General features: G+C 46.0%; 1 protein-coding gene and 1 long non-coding RNA gene across 5 annotated transcripts in view; one reads left to right on the forward strand and one right to left on the reverse strand.

The window, feature by feature from the left end:
* Positions 1–11,178, forward strand: part of GSTO2 (glutathione S-transferase omega 2) — a 31,148-nt gene extending 19,970 nt beyond the window's left edge. For 2 of the 4 annotated variants that reach the window (XM_001114322.5, XM_015148027.3), the window contains 2 exons: positions 7,064–7,170; positions 8,630–11,178. In XM_001114322.5, coding sequence (XP_001114322.1) covers positions 7,064–7,170; positions 8,630–8,786 — 264 coding nt within the window. In that variant the 3' untranslated portion in view covers positions 8,787–11,178. The remainder of the gene's footprint in view (positions 1–7,063; positions 7,171–8,629) is intronic. The other 2 variants (XR_013397773.1, NM_001289962.1) reach the window with 2 other exon arrangements.
* A 4,706-nt stretch (positions 11,179–15,884) lies between these two features.
* On the reverse strand, positions 15,885–17,824 carry LOC144331341 (uncharacterized). The gene is made up of 2 exons (XR_013398402.1): positions 17,572–17,824; positions 15,885–16,777 (listed from the first exon to the last, which is right to left on the reverse strand). It is a non-coding gene; the product is annotated as an uncharacterized LOC144331341 (long non-coding RNA).
* Positions 17,825–19,196: the final 1,372 nt, after the last annotated feature.

Here is a 19,196-nt window from a genome sequence, read left to right on the forward strand (position 1 = left end):
TTTTGAGTGGTCCTTTAATCCCCAAATTTTGACAAGTTGTATTCTGCACCTTCATGGAGAATCGAGGTCATAACTGATGGGCAGCAGGAGGAGCACGTTCTGTTGCAGCTCCTGCCTCGAAGTCTCCTTCCCAGAGGAGAAAATGGTCTTAAATATGCCCTAGGTTTGTTCTACACCCTAGGTTTGTTTAACAGGGAACTGGTTCATCACATAGTTAGCTCAGCCTCAGCTATATCATTTTAGCAGGGATCTGAGATTTGAAATCTTAAGAACCTCCATTTATCTTTTATGAACTCAAAACATTTCTGCCCTGCAAAAGATTTGAATAGACATTTCTCAAAAGAAGACACACAAATGGCAAACGGACATATGAAAAGGTGCTCAGCATCATTGATCATCAGAGAAATGCAAATCAAAACTATAACGAGATATCATCTCACCCCAGTTAAAATGGCTTCTATTAAAAAGACAGGCAATGTCAAATGCTGTTGAAGATGTGGAGAAAAGGGAACCCTCATACACTGGGGTGGGAATGTAAATTAGTATAACCACTATAGAACAGTTTGGAGGTTCCTCAAAACACTAAAAATTGAGCTACCATAGGATCCAGCAATCCCACTGCTGAGTACACACCCAAAAGAAAGGAAATCAGTGTATCAAAGAGATACCTGGACTCTTATGTTTGTTGCAGCACTGTTTACAATAGCTAAGATTTGAAAGCAACCTAAGTGTCCATGAATAGAGGAATGGATAAAGAAAATGTGGTACAGGTGGGGTGTGGTGGCTCACTCCTGTAATCACAGTACTTTGGCAGGCCGAGGCTAGCGGATCACTTGAGGTCAGGAGTTCGAGACCAGCTTGGCCAACATGGTGAAACCTCGTCTCTACTGAAAATACAAAAATAAGCTGGCATGGTGGTGCATGCCTGTAATCCCAGCTACTCAGGAGGCTTGAGGAGAATTGCTTGAACCTGGGAGGCAGAGGTTGCAGTGAGCTGAGATCACACCACTGCACTCCAGCTTGGGTGAAAGAGTGACACTCTGTCTCAAAACAAAACAAAACAAAACAAAATAAAGAAAGAAAGAAAAAAAAAAAGAAAATGCAGTGCATACGCACAATGGAGTACTATTCGGCCATAAAAAGAATGAGATCCTGTCATTTGCAACAACATGGATGGAACTGGAGATCATGTTAAGTGAAACAAACCAGGCACAGAAAGACAAACATCACATGTTCTCACTTACTTGTGGGATCTAAAAATCAAAACAGTTGAACTCATGAACAGAGAGAGTAGAAGGATAGTTACCAGAGGCTAGGAAGGGTAGCATGAGCTGGCAGGGAGGTGGGGATGGTTAGTCGGTACAAAAAACACAGAAAGAATGAATAAGACCAACTCTCTGATAGCACCACATGGTGACTATAGTCAATAATAACTTAATTGCACATTTAAAAATAATTTAACGAGTGTAATTGGATTGTTAGTAATTCAAAGGATAAATGCTTAGGGGATACCCCATTCTCCATAATGTGCTTATTTCACACTGCATGCCTGGACCAAAATATCTCATGTACCCCATAAATATATACACCTACTATGTGCCCACAAAAAATAAAAATATTAATAAAAGCCTTCTGCCTTGGAGTTGAGTGCTTTTCCGCTGCTTCTGGAAAAGGACCAGTATTGCTGATGTACTGCAGTGCTGCTGTGTGTCTTTTCAGGGCCGCAGAGGGTGGAGGATGGCCTCTGGTACTGCAGTGCTGCTGTGTGTCTTTTCAGGGCCGCAGAGGGTGGAGGATGGCTTCTGGTTTTTTGGGGGGCAGAGAGTAGGGGATGGCTTCTGCATTTTCAGAACGATTTTAATGAGGAAAAACTCTTCCTCCTCCAGCAAGTACAGCAGCCCCCACTGCGAGCCACCATACTGTTTCGGGATTGGGGGCCCAGGATTTCTTGGCAATGAAGGTGAGGTGGCCGCTTCAATGTTTGAAGCTCAATTATTGAGGCTGAACCAAAGAGTTGAAGACTGGAGCTCTCTCGAATGCCTGGTTTGGATTCTGGGATTCGCTTCTCTTAATGATCTTGCTTCTCTCGCAAAAACCTTGCAGATTCTTCATCCTCCTGTTGAACGTTTTTTGGGGAGCCGTGGCCGACGCGCCTCGCGCTGATGGCCACCAGGGGGAGCCCCACGCGCTTCCTCCTTCCCCTTGTGTTCCAGGGCGCACCTCAAAACGCTGACGTTCTCCTTCGTCCCTCTGGGGGCGCCCGAAGGGCCCTCGCAGAAGATGAGGTGCCTTTCCAGCCAGGCTTCACGCGTGCAGGGCGTGGGAACAGTGCACCCCCGTCCTACCAAGCAGTCCCTTCCTCTTCATTTGCATTGCTCGCTCGTTACCTCTCATCGCGTCCGTCGTCTTATTTTTCAGTGAATTGGAGAACAGAAAATTTTAAAATAGATTTTTCTAATATTCTAGAAGGTCAAACACCTTTCTGCAAAATATCTAGCATGCTAAAGGGGAAGTAATTTTACATGTCTGGGGAAGGTACCATGTTTGCATTAGAAAGGAGCTCTTCTATTGTACTAAAGACTCCCAACAAACCTCTTGAACTCTTAAGCCTGAATTGAAAATGTGTCAATGTTTTCAAAAAATCTGAGGCCTGGAAGCTAGAGCCTCAGTTCCCTCGCCTGCCATTTGTAGAAGCCTTATAGGGGATATCTGGTGTCTTTGAAGAAAAACATTTTCTAAGAAGGCTATTTTGGTTTGCTTGCTCATACAAAAGACAGTGGTTCTGAAAGTGAGGAATGCCAATGTGAGGGAAGCTATTCAACATTAAGAATGGCCAATATCTTTTTTTTTTTTGTCTTTTGAGACGGGGTCTTGCTGTGTTTGTTGCCCAGGCTGCAGTGCAGTGATGCGATCATAGCTCTCTGCAGCCTCGAACTCCTGGGCACCACTACACCCGGCTACCTTTTTTATTTTTTGTAGACACAAGGTCTCATTATGTGCCGCAGGCTGGTCTCGAACTCCTGACCTCAAGAGCTCCTTCTACTTTGACCTTCCAAAGCACTGGGATTACAGGCGTAAGCCACAGTGCCCGACCACCGATATCTTTTTTTTCTCTTTTTTTGAGACAGGGTCTCACTCTGTCACCCACGCTGGAGTGCAGTGGCGTGATCACTGCTCACTTCAGCCTCTACCTCCCAGGCTCAGGTGATCCTCCCACCTCAGCCTCCCAAGTAACTGGGACTGCAGGCACACACCACGATGCCCAGTTAGTTTTTTTTGTAGAGATGGGGTTTCACCATGTTGCCCAGGCTGGTCTCAAACTCCTGGGCTCAAGCAATCTGTCCACCTCAGCCTCCCAAAGTGCTGGGATTACAGGCATGAGCCACCATGCCTGGCTGTATCTTTATATGTGATATATAATCTGGTGGGAGAACTCAACATAGAATTCTTTAAAAGGACAGATTGGATATTAACATAACTACTGCTAAGTGGATCTAGATCTAACACCCATTTCTCATTCCATTTCTGATGATAAAACACTTAAGAAAGACAAGACATTGGTAGTTAAGACTGTCAGTTTATTTTGCCTCTGCCTCTATCCTAACATTTTTTCAGAGGAGTAAATGGAAGGGACTTGCTTTAAATTGAGTACAAGAAATAACTATTTTAGTAAAGTTGCCTGATCCGCTTATCAGTGGAATAAACCAGGAAGGAGAGAATTCTGATAAGCTCTTTCATCATGACTGTGTTGGAATGTCTCATCCCTCTGTCACTTGCTTTGGTTTGAGCTTCTGATTCAGACAGCATGAAAGAGTGAGACTAAGAAGGAAATTCTTCTCACAGAGAAGCTCAGAGCCGAGCCATTCCTTGGCTGCAGAGAAGGAGGAGCTTTCAGAGTTTGCTGGTTCCAAGTTTTTTTCTGTTACTTACATTTAAAGCTGGAACAGAAGGTCAAAAACCAGGAAGGAAAACAGTATCAAGATATCAAGTCATGGTATTCTTTTTCATTCTTACAGAAAAGAATTCACAAGAGACGAGGAAGCTTTTTTATTTTTATTTTGTTTTGTTTATTTATTTATTTTAAGATGGAGTCTCACCCTGTTGCCCAGGCTGGTCTCAAACTCCTGGGCTCAAGTGATCTGCCTGCTTTGGCCTCCTAAATTGCTGTGATTACAGGCGTGAGTCACTGCACCTGGCTGGTTTTTTTTTTTTTTTTTTTTTTTTTTTTTTTTTTAGACAAGGCCTTGCTCTGGAGTGCAGTGGCGTGCTCACAGCTTACTGCAGCCTTGACCTCCCAGCCTCAAGCGATCCTCCCACCTCAGCCTCCTTAGTAGCTAGGACTACAGGTGTCACCACCATGTCCAGCTAATTTTCGTATTGTTTGTAGAGACGGAGTTTCACCATGTTTCTCAGGCTGGTCTCAAACTCCTTGGCTCAAGCAATTTGAGGAAGCTTTTCATTAGAGTCTAAAAATACATATTTGAAATTGAATGACATAAGGTTGACACTAGTCTGGGAATTAGGAAAATACGATTTGCATGTTAGTTCTGGTGTGATCCAGAGAGCCCCTTAACCTCCTTGGAACTGGGTTTCCTCCTCTGCATAGCAAGGCTCCCCTGTGCTTCCCCGTGGGAGACAAGAATCACATCACTGGCATGTTTTCCTCTCCCCTTTGGCTGCCAGGAAACTCAAGAGTCAAATTCAAGGCTTTATTGAAGGAACTCTGCAGGACCCAGGACATGATATCTTGATACTGTTTTCCTTCCTGGTTTTTTACCTTCTGTTCCAGCTTTCATTTTCCCCAGTTATAGCATTTTATTATTTTTCATATTTAGTATGTAGTGCACATTTTTACACTACACTTCTAATCCTTTGTGTAATGATCATGGTAGAAATAAATGGCGAAATGAGGAGCTCACACTTAGATGAGTTTCAGGGGCCCTTCCAGTCCCAATTTTCTAGGATTCTTAAGGGGAAAAAGTAATTTTACATGTCTGGAAGGTTCCAGGTTTGCACAGAAGGGAACTCTCCTATCGAGAGTCCTGAAGACTTCAGCAAACCTCCCAGGAGGCCTGTCCAGGATGTTCTCCTCCGTCTGTAAAGGAGCGAGCACTTTGTGCTAATTTAGGGAAAGATAGCTTTTCTGTTGGGATTTCAGACTTGCCCTGCTTGAAATTGGTGGGGAAATACCTGTCTGGGATGGGGCTCAATAATCTGCAGCTGTATTAGGAAATGCCAGTAGTTTTGATGTGGGTGGTTTCAAGATACATTTGGAAAATGTGAGGGAAATGTGTATGTGCATTTGCTAGGTGGGGGACTGTGCTATCCCTGCCCCGGGACCCTAATCCACAGCTTGATTCTGGTCATTTTGCCCTCTGTCCCTCACCAGAACCCTGATATTTCCAGATGAAAGCAAGAGTATAGCTTATTTCCACAACTCACCTGGGCCCAGCAGTCAAGATCTGTAGCTCTAGGGAAGTATCGAGTTGATTATGAAGTATATAGGTCAAAATGAGTAGCTTGCTTGATTTAACCAGGTAATTCGTGCCATACTTTTTTCTCTGGGAAGACCTGTACCAACAGTCACCTCTGCTAAACACTTTTGCTTTTTTAAACTTGCAGGTACTTTTTTGGGGCCGTCTTTGGCTACCTGTCTGTTGTGAGTTTGTTTTCTTTACAGCCCCTCTACCTGGGTTTAGTCTCATTTGGGAATGAGAAATTTTATTTTAATGCATTAAGTAATAGTGTTGAGTGGCCAACAAATGTGAAGTTTGAAAAGCTCAAATGAAAAAAAGTGTGATAGAAACACAGCGTTGGGGGCCGGGTGCGGTGGCTCACACCTGTATTTCCAGCACTTTGGGAGGCCAAGACAGAAGGATCCCTTGAGCTCAGGAGTTTGAGACCCCTGCACAACATGGCAAGACCCCAAGACCCCATCTCTACAAAAAAAAAAAAATATAAAAATCATCCAGGTATGATGGCCTGCACTTGTAATCCCAGCTACTTGGGAGGCTGAGGTGGGAGGATTGCTTGAGCCCAGGGGAGGTTGAGGCTGAAGTGAGCTGTGATTGATCTACTGGACTCCAGCCTAGGTGACAGACCCAGACCCTATCTCAAAAAAAAAAAAAAAAAAAAAAAAAGAAGAAGAAGAAGAAGAAGAAGAACATAAGGTTAGAATTTGAGAGGGCCTATTAAACAGGATGCTCTTTCCTGCCTTAGTTTTGAATTAATTGAGAAGATAAAATAATAAGGCATGGAGATTACAGCATCCCCTTTCTTTTTTTCTTTTTTCCTTTTTCTTTTTTTTTGCTCTTGTTGCCCAGGCTGGAGGGCAATGGCACGATCTTGGTTCACCACAACCTCCGCCTTGCGGGTTCAAGCAATTCTCCTGCCTCAGCCTTGCGAGTAGCTGGGGTTACAGGCATGCGCCACCACTCCTGGCTAATTTTGTATTTTGAATAGAGACGGGGTTTCTCCCTGTTGGTCAGGCTGGTCTCAAACTTCCCACCTCAGGTAATCCACCCGCCTCGGCCTCCCAAAGTGCTGGGAATACAGGCATGAGCCACCAGGCCCGGCAGAATCCCCTTTCTTATTGATAAAGCAGATCTTGGAGAATGGGAGATCCTGAGAGGGGTTCCTAATAATAGACTTCAACATCATGCTGAGGCTCCCCTTGTCCTCAAGTAATGGGCAGTGCTGGCCTGAGGTGGATCCTCCTCTGTCCAGAGCTCAGCTTATCCTTGGAAGGCTTAGCACATGGAGGAGCTGTTCCAGGCTAAGAGGAAGGGGCTGGGCTACTCTGTGGGGGTGGTTCTTCCAGTTTCTCCAATCAGATGAGCCTCACTGTCACTCTAGTGTTGAAAGGAAGGAAGAGACAAGGTGGCCAGGAGTGTGACCCTAAAAGAGGCAGAGGAAACCTCAGAGAAAGGGAAGAAGCATTCTGCTAACCAGAGGGAGAAGGATAGAGGCCTCAGTTCTCCCTCTCTGGGAATTAATTTGAGATTTGCATTTAGTGTCAGGAGATATATAAACTTATTTGCTTTTGTTTTGTTTCCATTTTTAGATTCTTGAGTATCAGAACACCACCTTCTTTGGTGGAACCTGTACATCCATGATTGATTACCTCCTCTGGCCCTGGTTTGAGCGGCTGGATGTGTATGGGATAGCGGAGTAAGACATTTGACCTTGTGTTGGTAAATTCCCGGAGTCACACTGAGTAACACTGCTTAAGATGGTCTGCGTGCCCCCTGTAGACATGTTTCAGAATGTCTGTGAAGTGAATCAGGTTTCTAAACCCCAGTGTGTGCTTCCTTGTTAAAAACACATGTGCTTTTCCACTGCTAACTCAGACTCACACTTTGCCCGCATTTCTGCAGATAAGACCCCTACTCCAGGAGCCTCCCACAGACGTCAGAACCTGCTGTCCTCACCAGCGCCCCCACGTGGCCGGTCTGAGAGCTGGTGGAGAGTCACAGTCACAGTGCCCAATGCTTCCACCTAGTCCTGCCGGGTCCCCAGTGGACACCATATACCTTAGTCACGTCTCATTGCCGGACGAATCTTCCCCCAGATAGTAATAACCTTATAAAAAAGATCTGTGTAGTAATATATGCTTGGTGTTGGAACACACAAACAAAATGGCAATGAACACTATGGAAGTATGGAAGTGCAGGGACGTTAAAGGTGAAGAAATAGCTGTGTAGGTTCCTGGGCAGAACAGTGAGTGCTCTGTTACTTCAAAGCTCGGAGAAGCTGGACATGTGCAGACGCCCACCCTAATCCAAACCACTCTCATGGTGGGTGCTGGACATTTCTGGCACTTGGAAATCCGGCCCTGCTGAAGCAGAACTGTGTTTGCACCTTCATAACCCGTGGGCTGGAGCCCACCCAGGCACTGTCTCCTGCACTTCCGACTTCAGCTCTCTTTGAAGGAGCTTAGATACAACATACCAGGATATTTAAAACTCAGTCTCAAACATAAAATTTACAAAAGGCGGTATCCTCTGAAGACAGAGCATGGAATCACAGGTTAGGAAACCTCACTTCTAGTCCTGGATTTCCCACAACCCACTCGTATTATCTTCAGCTTATCGCTTTATAAACCCCAGAACTAAATGTCCTGGTGGATCCTTGAAAGAGCCCTGTCAACTCCATGATTTCAAGGTTTCATTATTGTTTTATTCATTTTAAGCATGTTTTGGAAATTATGTCTTTATTTTTTTCTATCCTCTAAAGTAAAATCTGAGAATGATCCAATAATGTTTGTTTCAGAGGGTTGTCTTTTTGTTGGCAAACAGTGAAGCACATGTAAGTTTCTCAAGCTTTAAAAATATATATTTATTAAAAAACAAAAAAACCCAATGACGCACAGACATGTTATTTTCCCAGAGCCATCAGTCCAAAGTATTTCACTGTATTATTAGAAGCAACAACAACTTCTACACATTTGACTTTTCCAAAAATAAGATTTTCCTCCAGTAAATTATCATTCTCACTTGATAGTAAGATAACTGAGATAATGCCCCAAATAAACCCATTTTTCATATCTTGCAAATCTAAAAAGCAATGTGCATCCCCTTTCCTGATGCCTCCCCCTGTGCTGTGCTGACGCTTTTTTTCTGTCTTGCAGCTGTGTGAGCCACACGCCAGCCCTGCGGCTCTGGATATCAGCCATGAAGTGGGACCCCACAGTCTGTGCTCTTCTCACAGATAAGAGCATTTTCCAGGGCTTCTTGAATCTCTATTTTCAGAACAACCCTAATGCCTTTGACTTTGGGCTGTGCTGAGCCTCACCGTCCACCCCTTCACCGTCCAGAATTCCCCAGCTTGTTGGGAGTTTACATCACGGATTGTCTTGGGAATCAACCTGTCTCACTTTCTTTTCTTTGAAGTTCCCAATAAAATGCAAACAGGAAATGTATTCTTCCAATAATCATTTATCTGACTCCTCTAACCCACAGCTGCCGCTGCTGCTGCTTTTTTATTTTTATTTTTTGAGACAAGATCTTGCTTTGTTACCTAGGCTGGAGTGCAGTGGGGCAGTCACGGCTCACTGCAGCCTCGAACTCCTGGGCTCAGTTGATTCTCCCGCCTCAGCCTCCTGAGAAGCTAGGACTACAGGTACGCGTCACCATGCCCAGCTAATGTTTTTTAAAAAATATTGTTGAGACAGGGTCTCACTATGTTGCTCAGGCTGGTCTCCAACTCCTGGTCACTCTGGGTCATCCACCCAACCTGGTCTCCAAAGTGTTGAGATTATAGGCATGAGCCACCTGCCCTGCCTAGTCTGTAGCTTCTGTTTTCTAGAAAGTTCCTGGTGCTAATGTCAGAGCACATTTTGGGTGCCTGTGTGCCTCCTAACTCCTTGGCCTTCAGCCTCGTTTGATCTCCAGATTATTGGTGCAGATGCTGCTGCTGAGGTTCAGGGTCAACCTATGATTGATGCTTGTCACTACAGATTGGCACCCTCCAAAGACCTCCCTGGTGGAAACTTAAGAAGAGGGAGAAGGAAGAAGAAAACACTCCAAGCCCAAATACCTTCCATTTGGCAAATGAATGCTGCTGTCCACGTGGGCGAGCATGAGTGTAATTCTCCAAACTTTGGCCATGGGCCTGGAGACACTGAGGGTCTTGTGACTGGAAAGAATTCCAAAGCAGGAAATGAAACACCGATTTATCACCCAGGACTAACTACGTCAGGATTTCACTGGTGCTGTCAGGGCTCAGGATGTCTCACAAAATGTTCTATAGCCAGCATCCTGCCTTAAAAAAATACACACACCCTAAACCCAGCCACAAGCAAAGGTCATTCCATTGGATTTGCGTCACACTCTCTTCCAATTCCTCTCAACAAATGCCTCTGGTTACCTGTTGTGTACCAAGCCCAGGGGCACACTGGGGATAAAGTTGAAAAAGACACTGGATCTGTCCCTGGGAGCCCCCATCTCTTCACTTACCTTGGTTGAGGTTTTGAACCTAGTGCTTTGGAGCTGCTTGTCTGGTGTGGGGATGCTTGTCTGTGATGGGGCCCCTCTGCCAGCTTCGCCAGGCAGTACCACCCCACTGAAGACAGCAAAGAGCTGAGGATGGCTGGTGCCAACAGGTCCCTTGGGCTGGGAGCATCTACTGCCTCACTGTGGGAGGGGGACCAAGTGTGTCCAGTGCCGTTTCATCTCAGTGTCTGAGGATCAGCCTGTGATCGTTTCAGCTTTGCTCACGCTGGATGCTTTCCCATCCTCCTAGCTGTGCGGAGACACCAGGCAGCAACAGGAGCGATGTTTTGCCTTGTCTGTGCCCCCCAAAGGAGCTGTCTGCCGCCTCTGCCTCTGAGACAGCCCAAACCAGCCCTCCTCTCTCCCCACGTCTCAGCCTGGCTCTGCCATCTGCTGGCTCCGGGTGTATTTTGACCCATGTAAATAGTTACCAGGTGTTACTCTGTGCCAGCTGGACAGAAGCAAGCCTGCTTGGTGAGATGGCCAGAACTTCCAGAAGAGGCACCGCGTGACAGGGGCAGTCTGCCACACCATCTGCTCCGGATGTGGAGCCCTGTTGCCATGGCACCCAAGTTAATGCTGAGTGAGGTCTGTGAATCACCGTTTCCCTGGGATCTTTGCTCAAAAAGAGGGGAATCTTCTCCTGTGGCCTCTCGTAGGACTTAGGAGATTGATCAGCCTTTTGCCGGTACAAATGCTGCATGCTAGTGAGTGCTTGGCGTAAGACCAAAGTTACTACTGATGCAACAGGAAATGGCATGCCTCTGGCTCACCAAAATGAAGGTGTTCTCTTTTGGGGCTCCATACACTAATTTAGAAAGCTTGAAGAACCAGGAATTATAGAATGGAGAAAAGCACTCATGGGGGAGGTTTGCATCCTGGTGGCCTATAGCCCAGTTTGGGATTTGTGTGCCTCTTGGCCAAGCATGCTCCCTGCGGTTTACCAGGGTCCTGGTCACCTGCACGTTCTTACACTTCCTGCATCTCACTTCTTTGTCACTCATCTGACCCACAGAGAAAACTGAGTTGTCAATCTTTGAATAAAACTAGAAGGATGTCGCCTGGAGGAAAGAGGGAAGGAGGTAACTAAATAATGCTCCATGAAGGACTTTTAAAATATGCTTCTTAAATAAATAATACATGTGGAAAGATAATACATATGGATTAAAAATGCAGTAATGTAAAAGAATAGAAAGTCTTCCATTATCTTATGTCCCAGAGATAACCACTTTTACTAATTGGTGTCTACCTTTTTTTTTTCCCTTTTCTTTTAAATAATAGAGATGGGGTCTCGCTATGTTGACCAGGCTGGGCTCAAACTCCTGGCTTCAAGTGATCCTTCCATCTTGGCCTCCCAAAGTGCTGAGATTATAGGTCTGAGTCACCATGCCTGGTAGGTGTCTATCTTATAAAAAGCCCTACACTTAAGGATTTAAAGGTAAGAGCCTGTATGAGGCCATTCTCATGCTGCTATAAAGAACTGCCCAAGACTGGGTAATTTATAAAGGAAAGAGGTTTAATTGACTCACAATTCCGCATGACTGGGGAGGCCTCAGGAAACTTTCAATCATGGTGGAAGGGGAAGCAAACACGTCCTTCTGCACAAGGTGGCAGAAGAGAGAAGTACAGAGCCAAGGAGGGAAAAACTCCTTATAAAACCATTAGATCTCGTGAGAACTCACTCACTATCACGAGAACAGCATAAGGAAAACACCCCCACAATCTAATCACCTCCCTTGAGGTCCCTCCTCCAACATGTGGGCATTGTAATTCAGATTAAAATTCAAGATGAGATTTTGGGTGGAGCACAGCCAAACCATATCAGAGCCATTCTCTATCTTTTGCAGATTGGAAAAAGAAAAAAAAAAAAAAAGTTTAAACCACAGCATTTAAAAGAAGTCGTTGTCATAGATGATGTTAACATCAGAATGGAGGTTGTGTGGAGTTCCCCTCCTTGGAGGTTCTGAACTACAGCCTATCCTGGACTGAGTCCAGTTACAATCTAATATGGCTAGGGGGAGGAGGCAGCATGATGGGGCTGGGCTTGTGTGGCTGGGACAGCTGGCTGTGGTCATGGTGCTGGTGCTGGAGACTAAGTGGTACTTGAAATTTCTTTTAGATCTAAAATTCTGTGATATGGTTTGGATCTGTGACCCCCCCAAATTTCTTGTTGAAATTAATCCCCAGTGCTGGTAGGAGGTGATTGGATCATGGGGGCGGATTTTTCATGAATGGTTTAGCACCATTCTCTTGGTGCTGTTCTCATGATAGTAAGTTCTCATGAGATCTGGTTGTTTAAGTGTGCAGCATCTCCCTGACCCCTCTTGCTCCTGCTCCCACCATGGGAGATGCCTGGCTCCCCCTTTGCCTTTTGCCATGAGTGGAAGCTTCCTGAGGGCTCTCCAGAAGCAGAAGCTACTGTACTTCTCGTACAGCCTGCAGAACCATGAGCCAATTGAACCTCTTTTTAAAAAAACTTTAAGTTCAGGGGTACATGTGCAGGATGTGCAAGTTTGTTACATAGGTAAACATGTGTCATGGGGTTTGTTATACAGATTATTTCATCACCCAGATATTAAGTCTAGTATCCATTAGTTATTTTTCCTGATCCTCCCCCTCCTCCCACCCTGCACCCTCCAATAGGCCTCAGTGTGTGTTGTTACCCTCCATATGTCCATTGTTCTCATCATTTAGCTCCCACTTATAAGTGAGAACACGCAGTTTTTGTAAACCTGTTTTCTTTATCAATTGCCTAGTTTCAGGTGTTTCCTTTTAGCAGTGTGAGAACAGACTAATACAGAAAATTGGTACTGAGGAGTGGGGCATTGCTATAAAGATGCCTGAAAACGTGGAAGTGACTTTGGAACTGGGTAATGGGCAGAGGTTGGAAGAGTGTGGAGGGCTCCAAAGAAGACAGGAAGATGAGGGAAAGTTTAGAATTTCCTAGAGTCTGGTTGTATAGTTATGACCAAAATGCTAGTAGTGATATGGACAGTGAAGGCCAGGCTGAGGAGGTGATGGAAATGAGGAGCTTATTGAGAACTGGAGCAAGGGTCACTTTTGTTATACTTTAGCAAAGAACTTGACTGCATTGTGCCCCTGGCCTGGGGACCTGTGGAACTTTGAGCTTGAGCGTGATGATTTTAGGGTATCTGGCAGAAAAAATTTCGAAGCAGCAAAGCATTCAAGATGTGCCCTGGCTGCTTCCAACAACCTATGCTCATATGTGTGAGCAAAGAAAAGACATTAAATTGGAACTTACATTTACAGGGGAAGCAGAGCATAAATGTTTGAAGAATTTGCAGCCCCCTATGTGGTAGAAAAGAAGAGCCCATTTTCAGGGGAGGAATTCAAGCAGGCTGCAGAAATTTGCGTAAGTAAAAAGAAGCCAAGTGCTAATAGCCAAGAAAATGGGGAAAAGGCCTTGAAGGCATTTCAGAGACCTTTGTGGCAGCCCCTCCCATCACAGACTCAGAGGCCTAGGAGGACAGAATGACTCTGAGTATTAAAGTAGATTTAATCTAAATCATAAAGTACGAGCTAGAGCATTCCCTCCAGTGCTGCAAAGACTGCCTGCATGTGGTTCCCACATTGTTCCTTGGAGCTTTGGTGGTGGGGGTGGTGGTGGGGGCAGGTGTTATTTTTCTTGGTTTCTCACCTTCAGGTTTCCTTACCCATGTTTCCTTTGTCAGAGTCATTGGCCTTGATGGAGGGGGGACTGGGTTACTCTGAGTTGAGAACCAAGCTTGACTCCCCTGTGGTTTATAGCAGCCTAGCTTAGTTTGTTGTCTGAAGTCTTCACAAATAACCAAATATCCAGCCCAATGCAGTTCTCATTGAGTAATCTCCAGTTCCCACCCCCTGCCACACACACACACTGAACACTGTGCCCACTTGGGAGACCCATTTCCCATTTATTGTCATCTTTGAGTGCCTGGAAGGCTGAACATTTGATCTTTTCAAACATTTTGCTCTCATCTGACCTGTTAGAGCTCTTGAGCCTTTGAAAATGCCATTTCCTCTACATACTATTCTTCCTCAGAGCAGCCCTATGTTTTTTTTCCCAACCAGTCTTTTCTCTTGCAGAGTTCAGATCAAAACTCTTCTTTATGTAAAGAGAAGTGGTGTGCTATAGGGGTTACAAACAGGGCTTCAAGGTCAGCGTTGGGTTCAAATTCCGGCTTTGCAACTTAAGTTTCTTGAGTAAGTTGCTTCACTTCTATCAGACTCAGTTTCTTATCTGTAAAATGGGACTGCTTAGTACCTATTTCACAGGGCTGTTAATTAATGATGGGCTCATCTATGCAAGGGCTTAGTATCAGCTGGGTGAAACTCAGTGAATGGCAGGCAACCTTATTATGATGAGGCTTCTGTCAGTGATCAGACTTGAACCCTGTGCTCATCCCCCCATCACTTTGTGGAACTAGATGTCCTACATTGCATATGGCTTGATTCATGGTTTGGAGTTGTTTTCTGGTTGTTTCCTGTGTGCAGGTTTAATCTCAACCTGTGATCCCTTGAAAGCTGTGATTTTATCCCTCCCCCTCCTCCTCCCTCACACCCCAAGGCCAAGTTTAATACTGCACATTCTGAAATTTTGCAATGTTGTTAATGATGTAAGATAAATATTCTCTCCCATGTTTCTGAAGAATACTCAGAATCTCACTACTCTCTGTTAAAGAAAAAAATCATTCACTGACACTTGTTTAAAGCATGTGAAGGAAGAATTACTCATAACCATTGTGATAGGTGCAGGGACCACTGCAATGAGACTTTTGCAGTGGGGGAGGGAGATTGGGCTCAACTCTGAGTACAGGATGAACAAGTGGGTAAATTTATAGCCCAGGAGTAGAGCAGAGATCACTGGATTGAAAATTACTCAGAGGAAACATCAGGGATAAGGAGGATTCTGGCTAAACTGACCTAACAGGATTCTTGCTGAAGAAGGCCAGGATGATCAGACATCACCTGTGGGATGGCGGAGGACAAGGGACTTGATCAGATATCAAGGATGATCTGATATTGAGGTGGGGAAGTTCTTTTGCCAAACTAACTTAGCAGGGTTCTTTGGTAAAACAATTTTACAAGGACATACACAGATGGACCTAGGAGGAGGCTCAGGAGCCTGACTAAAGTTTGGTTAAGCAGAGAATCTGTCTCCTCTTGGAGCAGGTTATCTGTTTCCGAGGGTTAAAATGTGAGGGCTTTGAAATGCTTGCAGGCCTGCCCAATTACCAAGCAGCTCGGATGCTGAATGGAACGCTAAAGTGCCCCCGTACCATGCTGCGCACACAGGATGGTTACACACGTGCTCCAAGGACAAGAACTGTGTAATACTCTGCCCTGCCATTTCCTCCCAAGGATCGCTGCAATGCCCACGAATCCCCTTGCACTCAGCAAGGGTCTCCGGCCTACTTTGTCATTAGCAAACAGCCCCTCCAGAGGGAGCAGTTGAGCAGCAACAGTCAGCTCCCCGCCATAAGAGCCAATATGAAGAGCCATTTCCAGTCCTGTCCTGCGGCTGAGATGGACAAAGCAATGGAGGTAGCGGTTGCTTAGTGATGCTGCTGCCCCCCAGAGAACCCTGAGTAGGGGCAGCCTCTGTTCCAGCGTCACAGGACTGGAGAACCCTGAGTAGGGGCAGCCTCTGTTCCAGCGTCACAGGACTGGGGGAAGGAAGTGGGAGGATGACTGTTAGCAGGAACAGCCGTTGCTAAATCTGGGCATAGTCTTCAGGTTATGCTCACAGGTGAAGAAAATCTCTCAAAAGGTGCGTGTGTGTGTGTGTGCGCGTGTGTTTACATGTTTTTGTGACTTTCTGCCATAAGAGGAGAGTATCGGGATGAATAATGAGGAGCTGTATAAAAGATAAGGGCGGAGGCATTTTAAGTATTTCACTTAATGGTTGTTGGCCATTTATTTGTTAAACACAAAGACCCTCTTTGGGGACTTTATCTGAGACACTGTCCCAGGTGATCTGATAGCAGCAGGGAGGTGGAGAGGTGGGGACACACAGACATCCCAGGTACAATGGCAGCAGGGGCTGCTTATCCTGGACGCCAGGGAAGAGTTAGCTGAGGAAATTGCAGGAAGCCCTAACCGGAAACTCGGGCTTCAGCCTTGGGTTTTGGAGGAGGGAATGTAGGGTAGATTCAGAACAACAGTAAACCTTCTGTTTACTGAGCACTTACTATATGCTAGGTACTTTACATATATTACTAATACCTCCAAACCTTATGAGGTAAGTACCAATTACTCCCATTTTACAGATCAGTAAACCGAGATTTAGAGGTGGAGTCGCCTGCCCAGGTGTTGCATAGCTAGTGATGAACAGAGCTGAGGTTTGCTTGCGGGAGGCTGACTCTGGAGCCTGTGCTCTTAATCTCTGCCCTGCTCGGCCTCCCCACTGCCAGCACTACCTCGCCTCCTGCCCTTGCTGCCTTCCTCTTCTGCTTTCCCCCCTGGACTGGGAGCTCTCTCAAGGCAGGAATAGTTTCCCACTTGACTTTGTTTTCCTGGTGTTTGGCACAGTGCCTTGTGTATAGTAGTGATGAATGACTGAGCAAATGGAAGGATGGATGGATGGATGGATGGATGGATGGATGGATGATGTAGAAACCCAGGCCACTTCCAGGAGCTCATCACAAGGCCACTATCATAGCTGTTTCCCCACTTTGCTGTCTGGAAGAGGTAGCTGCTTCTCTGGAGCCGCAGGGATGCCCCACCTGGTACTCTCTCTGGCTCCGCTGTTGCTATGGCAACCGCAGGTCCAGGCTCTGGCTGTCCTGCAGAGGGACAAGAACAGAGGGGTCAGAAGGGCAGAGGCAAGAGACTCTTTCTGTTTCCCTAAACAGGGGACATGTCCCAGACCCCTCCAGTGAGGTGCACAAACATTTTCTGAGCACCTGGCCAGCGTCTGGCCCTAAGGGAGGTGTGTGAGGGAATCCCCAGGGAAGACAGACGCCCATGTGTGAGGAGGCACTCCCATGCGGAGGGACAGCTTACACTGCTGGGGGAACCAGGTAGTAGGAGTTGGGCTGTAAGGAGCCCTCCTCAGAGCAAGGGGAAGAATCTCCGCAGTTTTTTTGTTGAGTTTGTCAGGCCCGAAGCTAACTGCATCACACATGCCCTTTCATTTAACCTTCTCAATGGCGCCAGCTTTGTCATGAAGGCTGGTACCTTGTGGGCAGGACCTTGCATAGGCCTCCATATTGAGAGGGTATATGGAGAGAGGGCAGGAGGCCTGCTCTTGTTTCTCTCTGGATTTAAACGTTCAGGCTGAGCAACCTTGCAGCTTAGTGTGGCATCTTGTGTTGCTCTGGATGCGTGGAGCTTGTGCAGCTTCCTTGCCTGGCCAGAAGCCCTCTCCATAGATTTGTTTCCTCTCTGTGGCATTTTGTCCCTATGGAGAGGGCTTCTTAGAAACTGCACCGGGCAAAGCTGTGGATACCCAGGGGGCTGAACACCACTGACCTTCTCCCTGGCCCTGAATCTGGCTCTACATACAGGACCTGCTCTAGTCTCGCTTGGCTTTGATTCCTGGGGTGGGAGTACATGGGGTATGTATGGGCTGACTCACTGTCCTTGGCTGGGAGAACTGGGGGCTGACCTACAGCTTCCAGACCCCTGGGGGGCTGATTCAGCACTAGCCATGCCTTTTGGAAGAGATGCAAGGCCATCGTCCCAGGAGACCTTTGGTCTAACATAGCCCAGTCCTTTCTTCAGGAAGGCCTTCTTCATGGCAGCAAGGCCGTGGGGGCTGTGGGCGTCATCTCTGGCCAGTTGGGAAGACAGCCAACGGCAGCTAATGGGAAGAAACAGGGTGTGGGTCTTTGCTACTTCTACTTTAAATAAAGTTGCTCCAAAAGAAACCTAAAATATCACTGACCTGTGGGTTTGAAAGAAACAGATGGGACAAAATTTTCCGAACTCCCTAACCCACCCCTGTGCTACAACTCTCAATTCACGCTTTTAAGGCCCACCTTTTCCCATCAGGAAGAAATGTCTTTGAACATCTCTGAGGTTTATGTGGTTCCCTCTTTCGAGTTTTATTTTCTAGTTTCTTTGTGGGGGTGTAGAGAAACATCAAAGGGTGGAAAATGCCATTTTCACTTGTAAAGTAGGGCCCCACATTGTGCAGGAGGAAATAAACCAGACCCAGGCTAGGATGAATGGAGTAAGTAGAAGCATTTGAGAGAGAGAACAATTATGTGGATTTGATTTTCTTTGGGGAGGCTCTTCACATTTTCCCATTTGTAAGGGAGTTAAAGAGGTTACAGCTGAAACTCAAAGCTGATCTGTTTTCACATTCCGCTCATGTGGGCTTCAGAGTCACACAATTTCACTTTCAATGACTTACCACAATTCATTGATCTCTCACTTACTTTGCAGCCATTGGTAGTCTTCCTATTAGACCCAGTTCCTTGGGGACAGAGCCCCCATCTTATAATCTTGTTCCCCACATAGAGCCGGACCCAGGCAGAGCACATGCTGTTGCTCAGTACTTGGTCAAACGCCTTTTCCCCACTGTTGATTCATGACGATTGAATAAATCCCAGGCAATGGTTCTTTTTAGAAGATGCTTGGTGGTGAATCCATACACAGGAAGTACAGAATATGGAGATTACTGGGAGAGGAAGGATCATTTCAAAACAGGATTTGTGCACAGAGACGTTCACTAGAGTGTTGTTTATAACAGCAAAAAGTGGAGACAACTTAAGTGTTCCTCAGTAGGGAAAGTTCCTCGGTAGGGAAATATATGTGTGTGTGTGTGTGTATATATATATATATATATATTTTTTTTTTAAGACACGGTCTTACTCTGTCACCCAGGCTGGAGTGCAGTGGAGAGATCACGGCTCACTACAGCCTCTGCCTCCTAGGCACAAGCGATCCTCCCGCCCCAGCCTCCTCAGCAGCTGGGACTACAGGTACACGCCACCATGTCTGGCTAATTTATGTATTTTTTGTAGAGACAAGGTTTGCCATGTTGCCCAGGCTGGTCTCAAACTTCTGGGCTCAAGCGATTTTCCTGCCTTGGCCTCCCAGCATGCTGGGATTACAGGCATGAGCTACTACACCCGGCCAGTAAGCAGCTATTTTAAAGAATAAGGTAGAGCCAAATGTTCAAAAAGATAACCAAGAAGAATTAGTCGGTATGATGCCATTTATGTAAAAAAGGACTAAAAGGTTGCATACATATAT

This window comes from Macaca mulatta, chromosome 9 (genome assembly GCF_049350105.2).
Source record: "Macaca mulatta isolate MMU2019108-1 chromosome 9, T2T-MMU8v2.0, whole genome shotgun sequence".
Taxonomy (NCBI): domain Eukaryota; kingdom Metazoa; phylum Chordata; class Mammalia; order Primates; family Cercopithecidae; genus Macaca; species Macaca mulatta.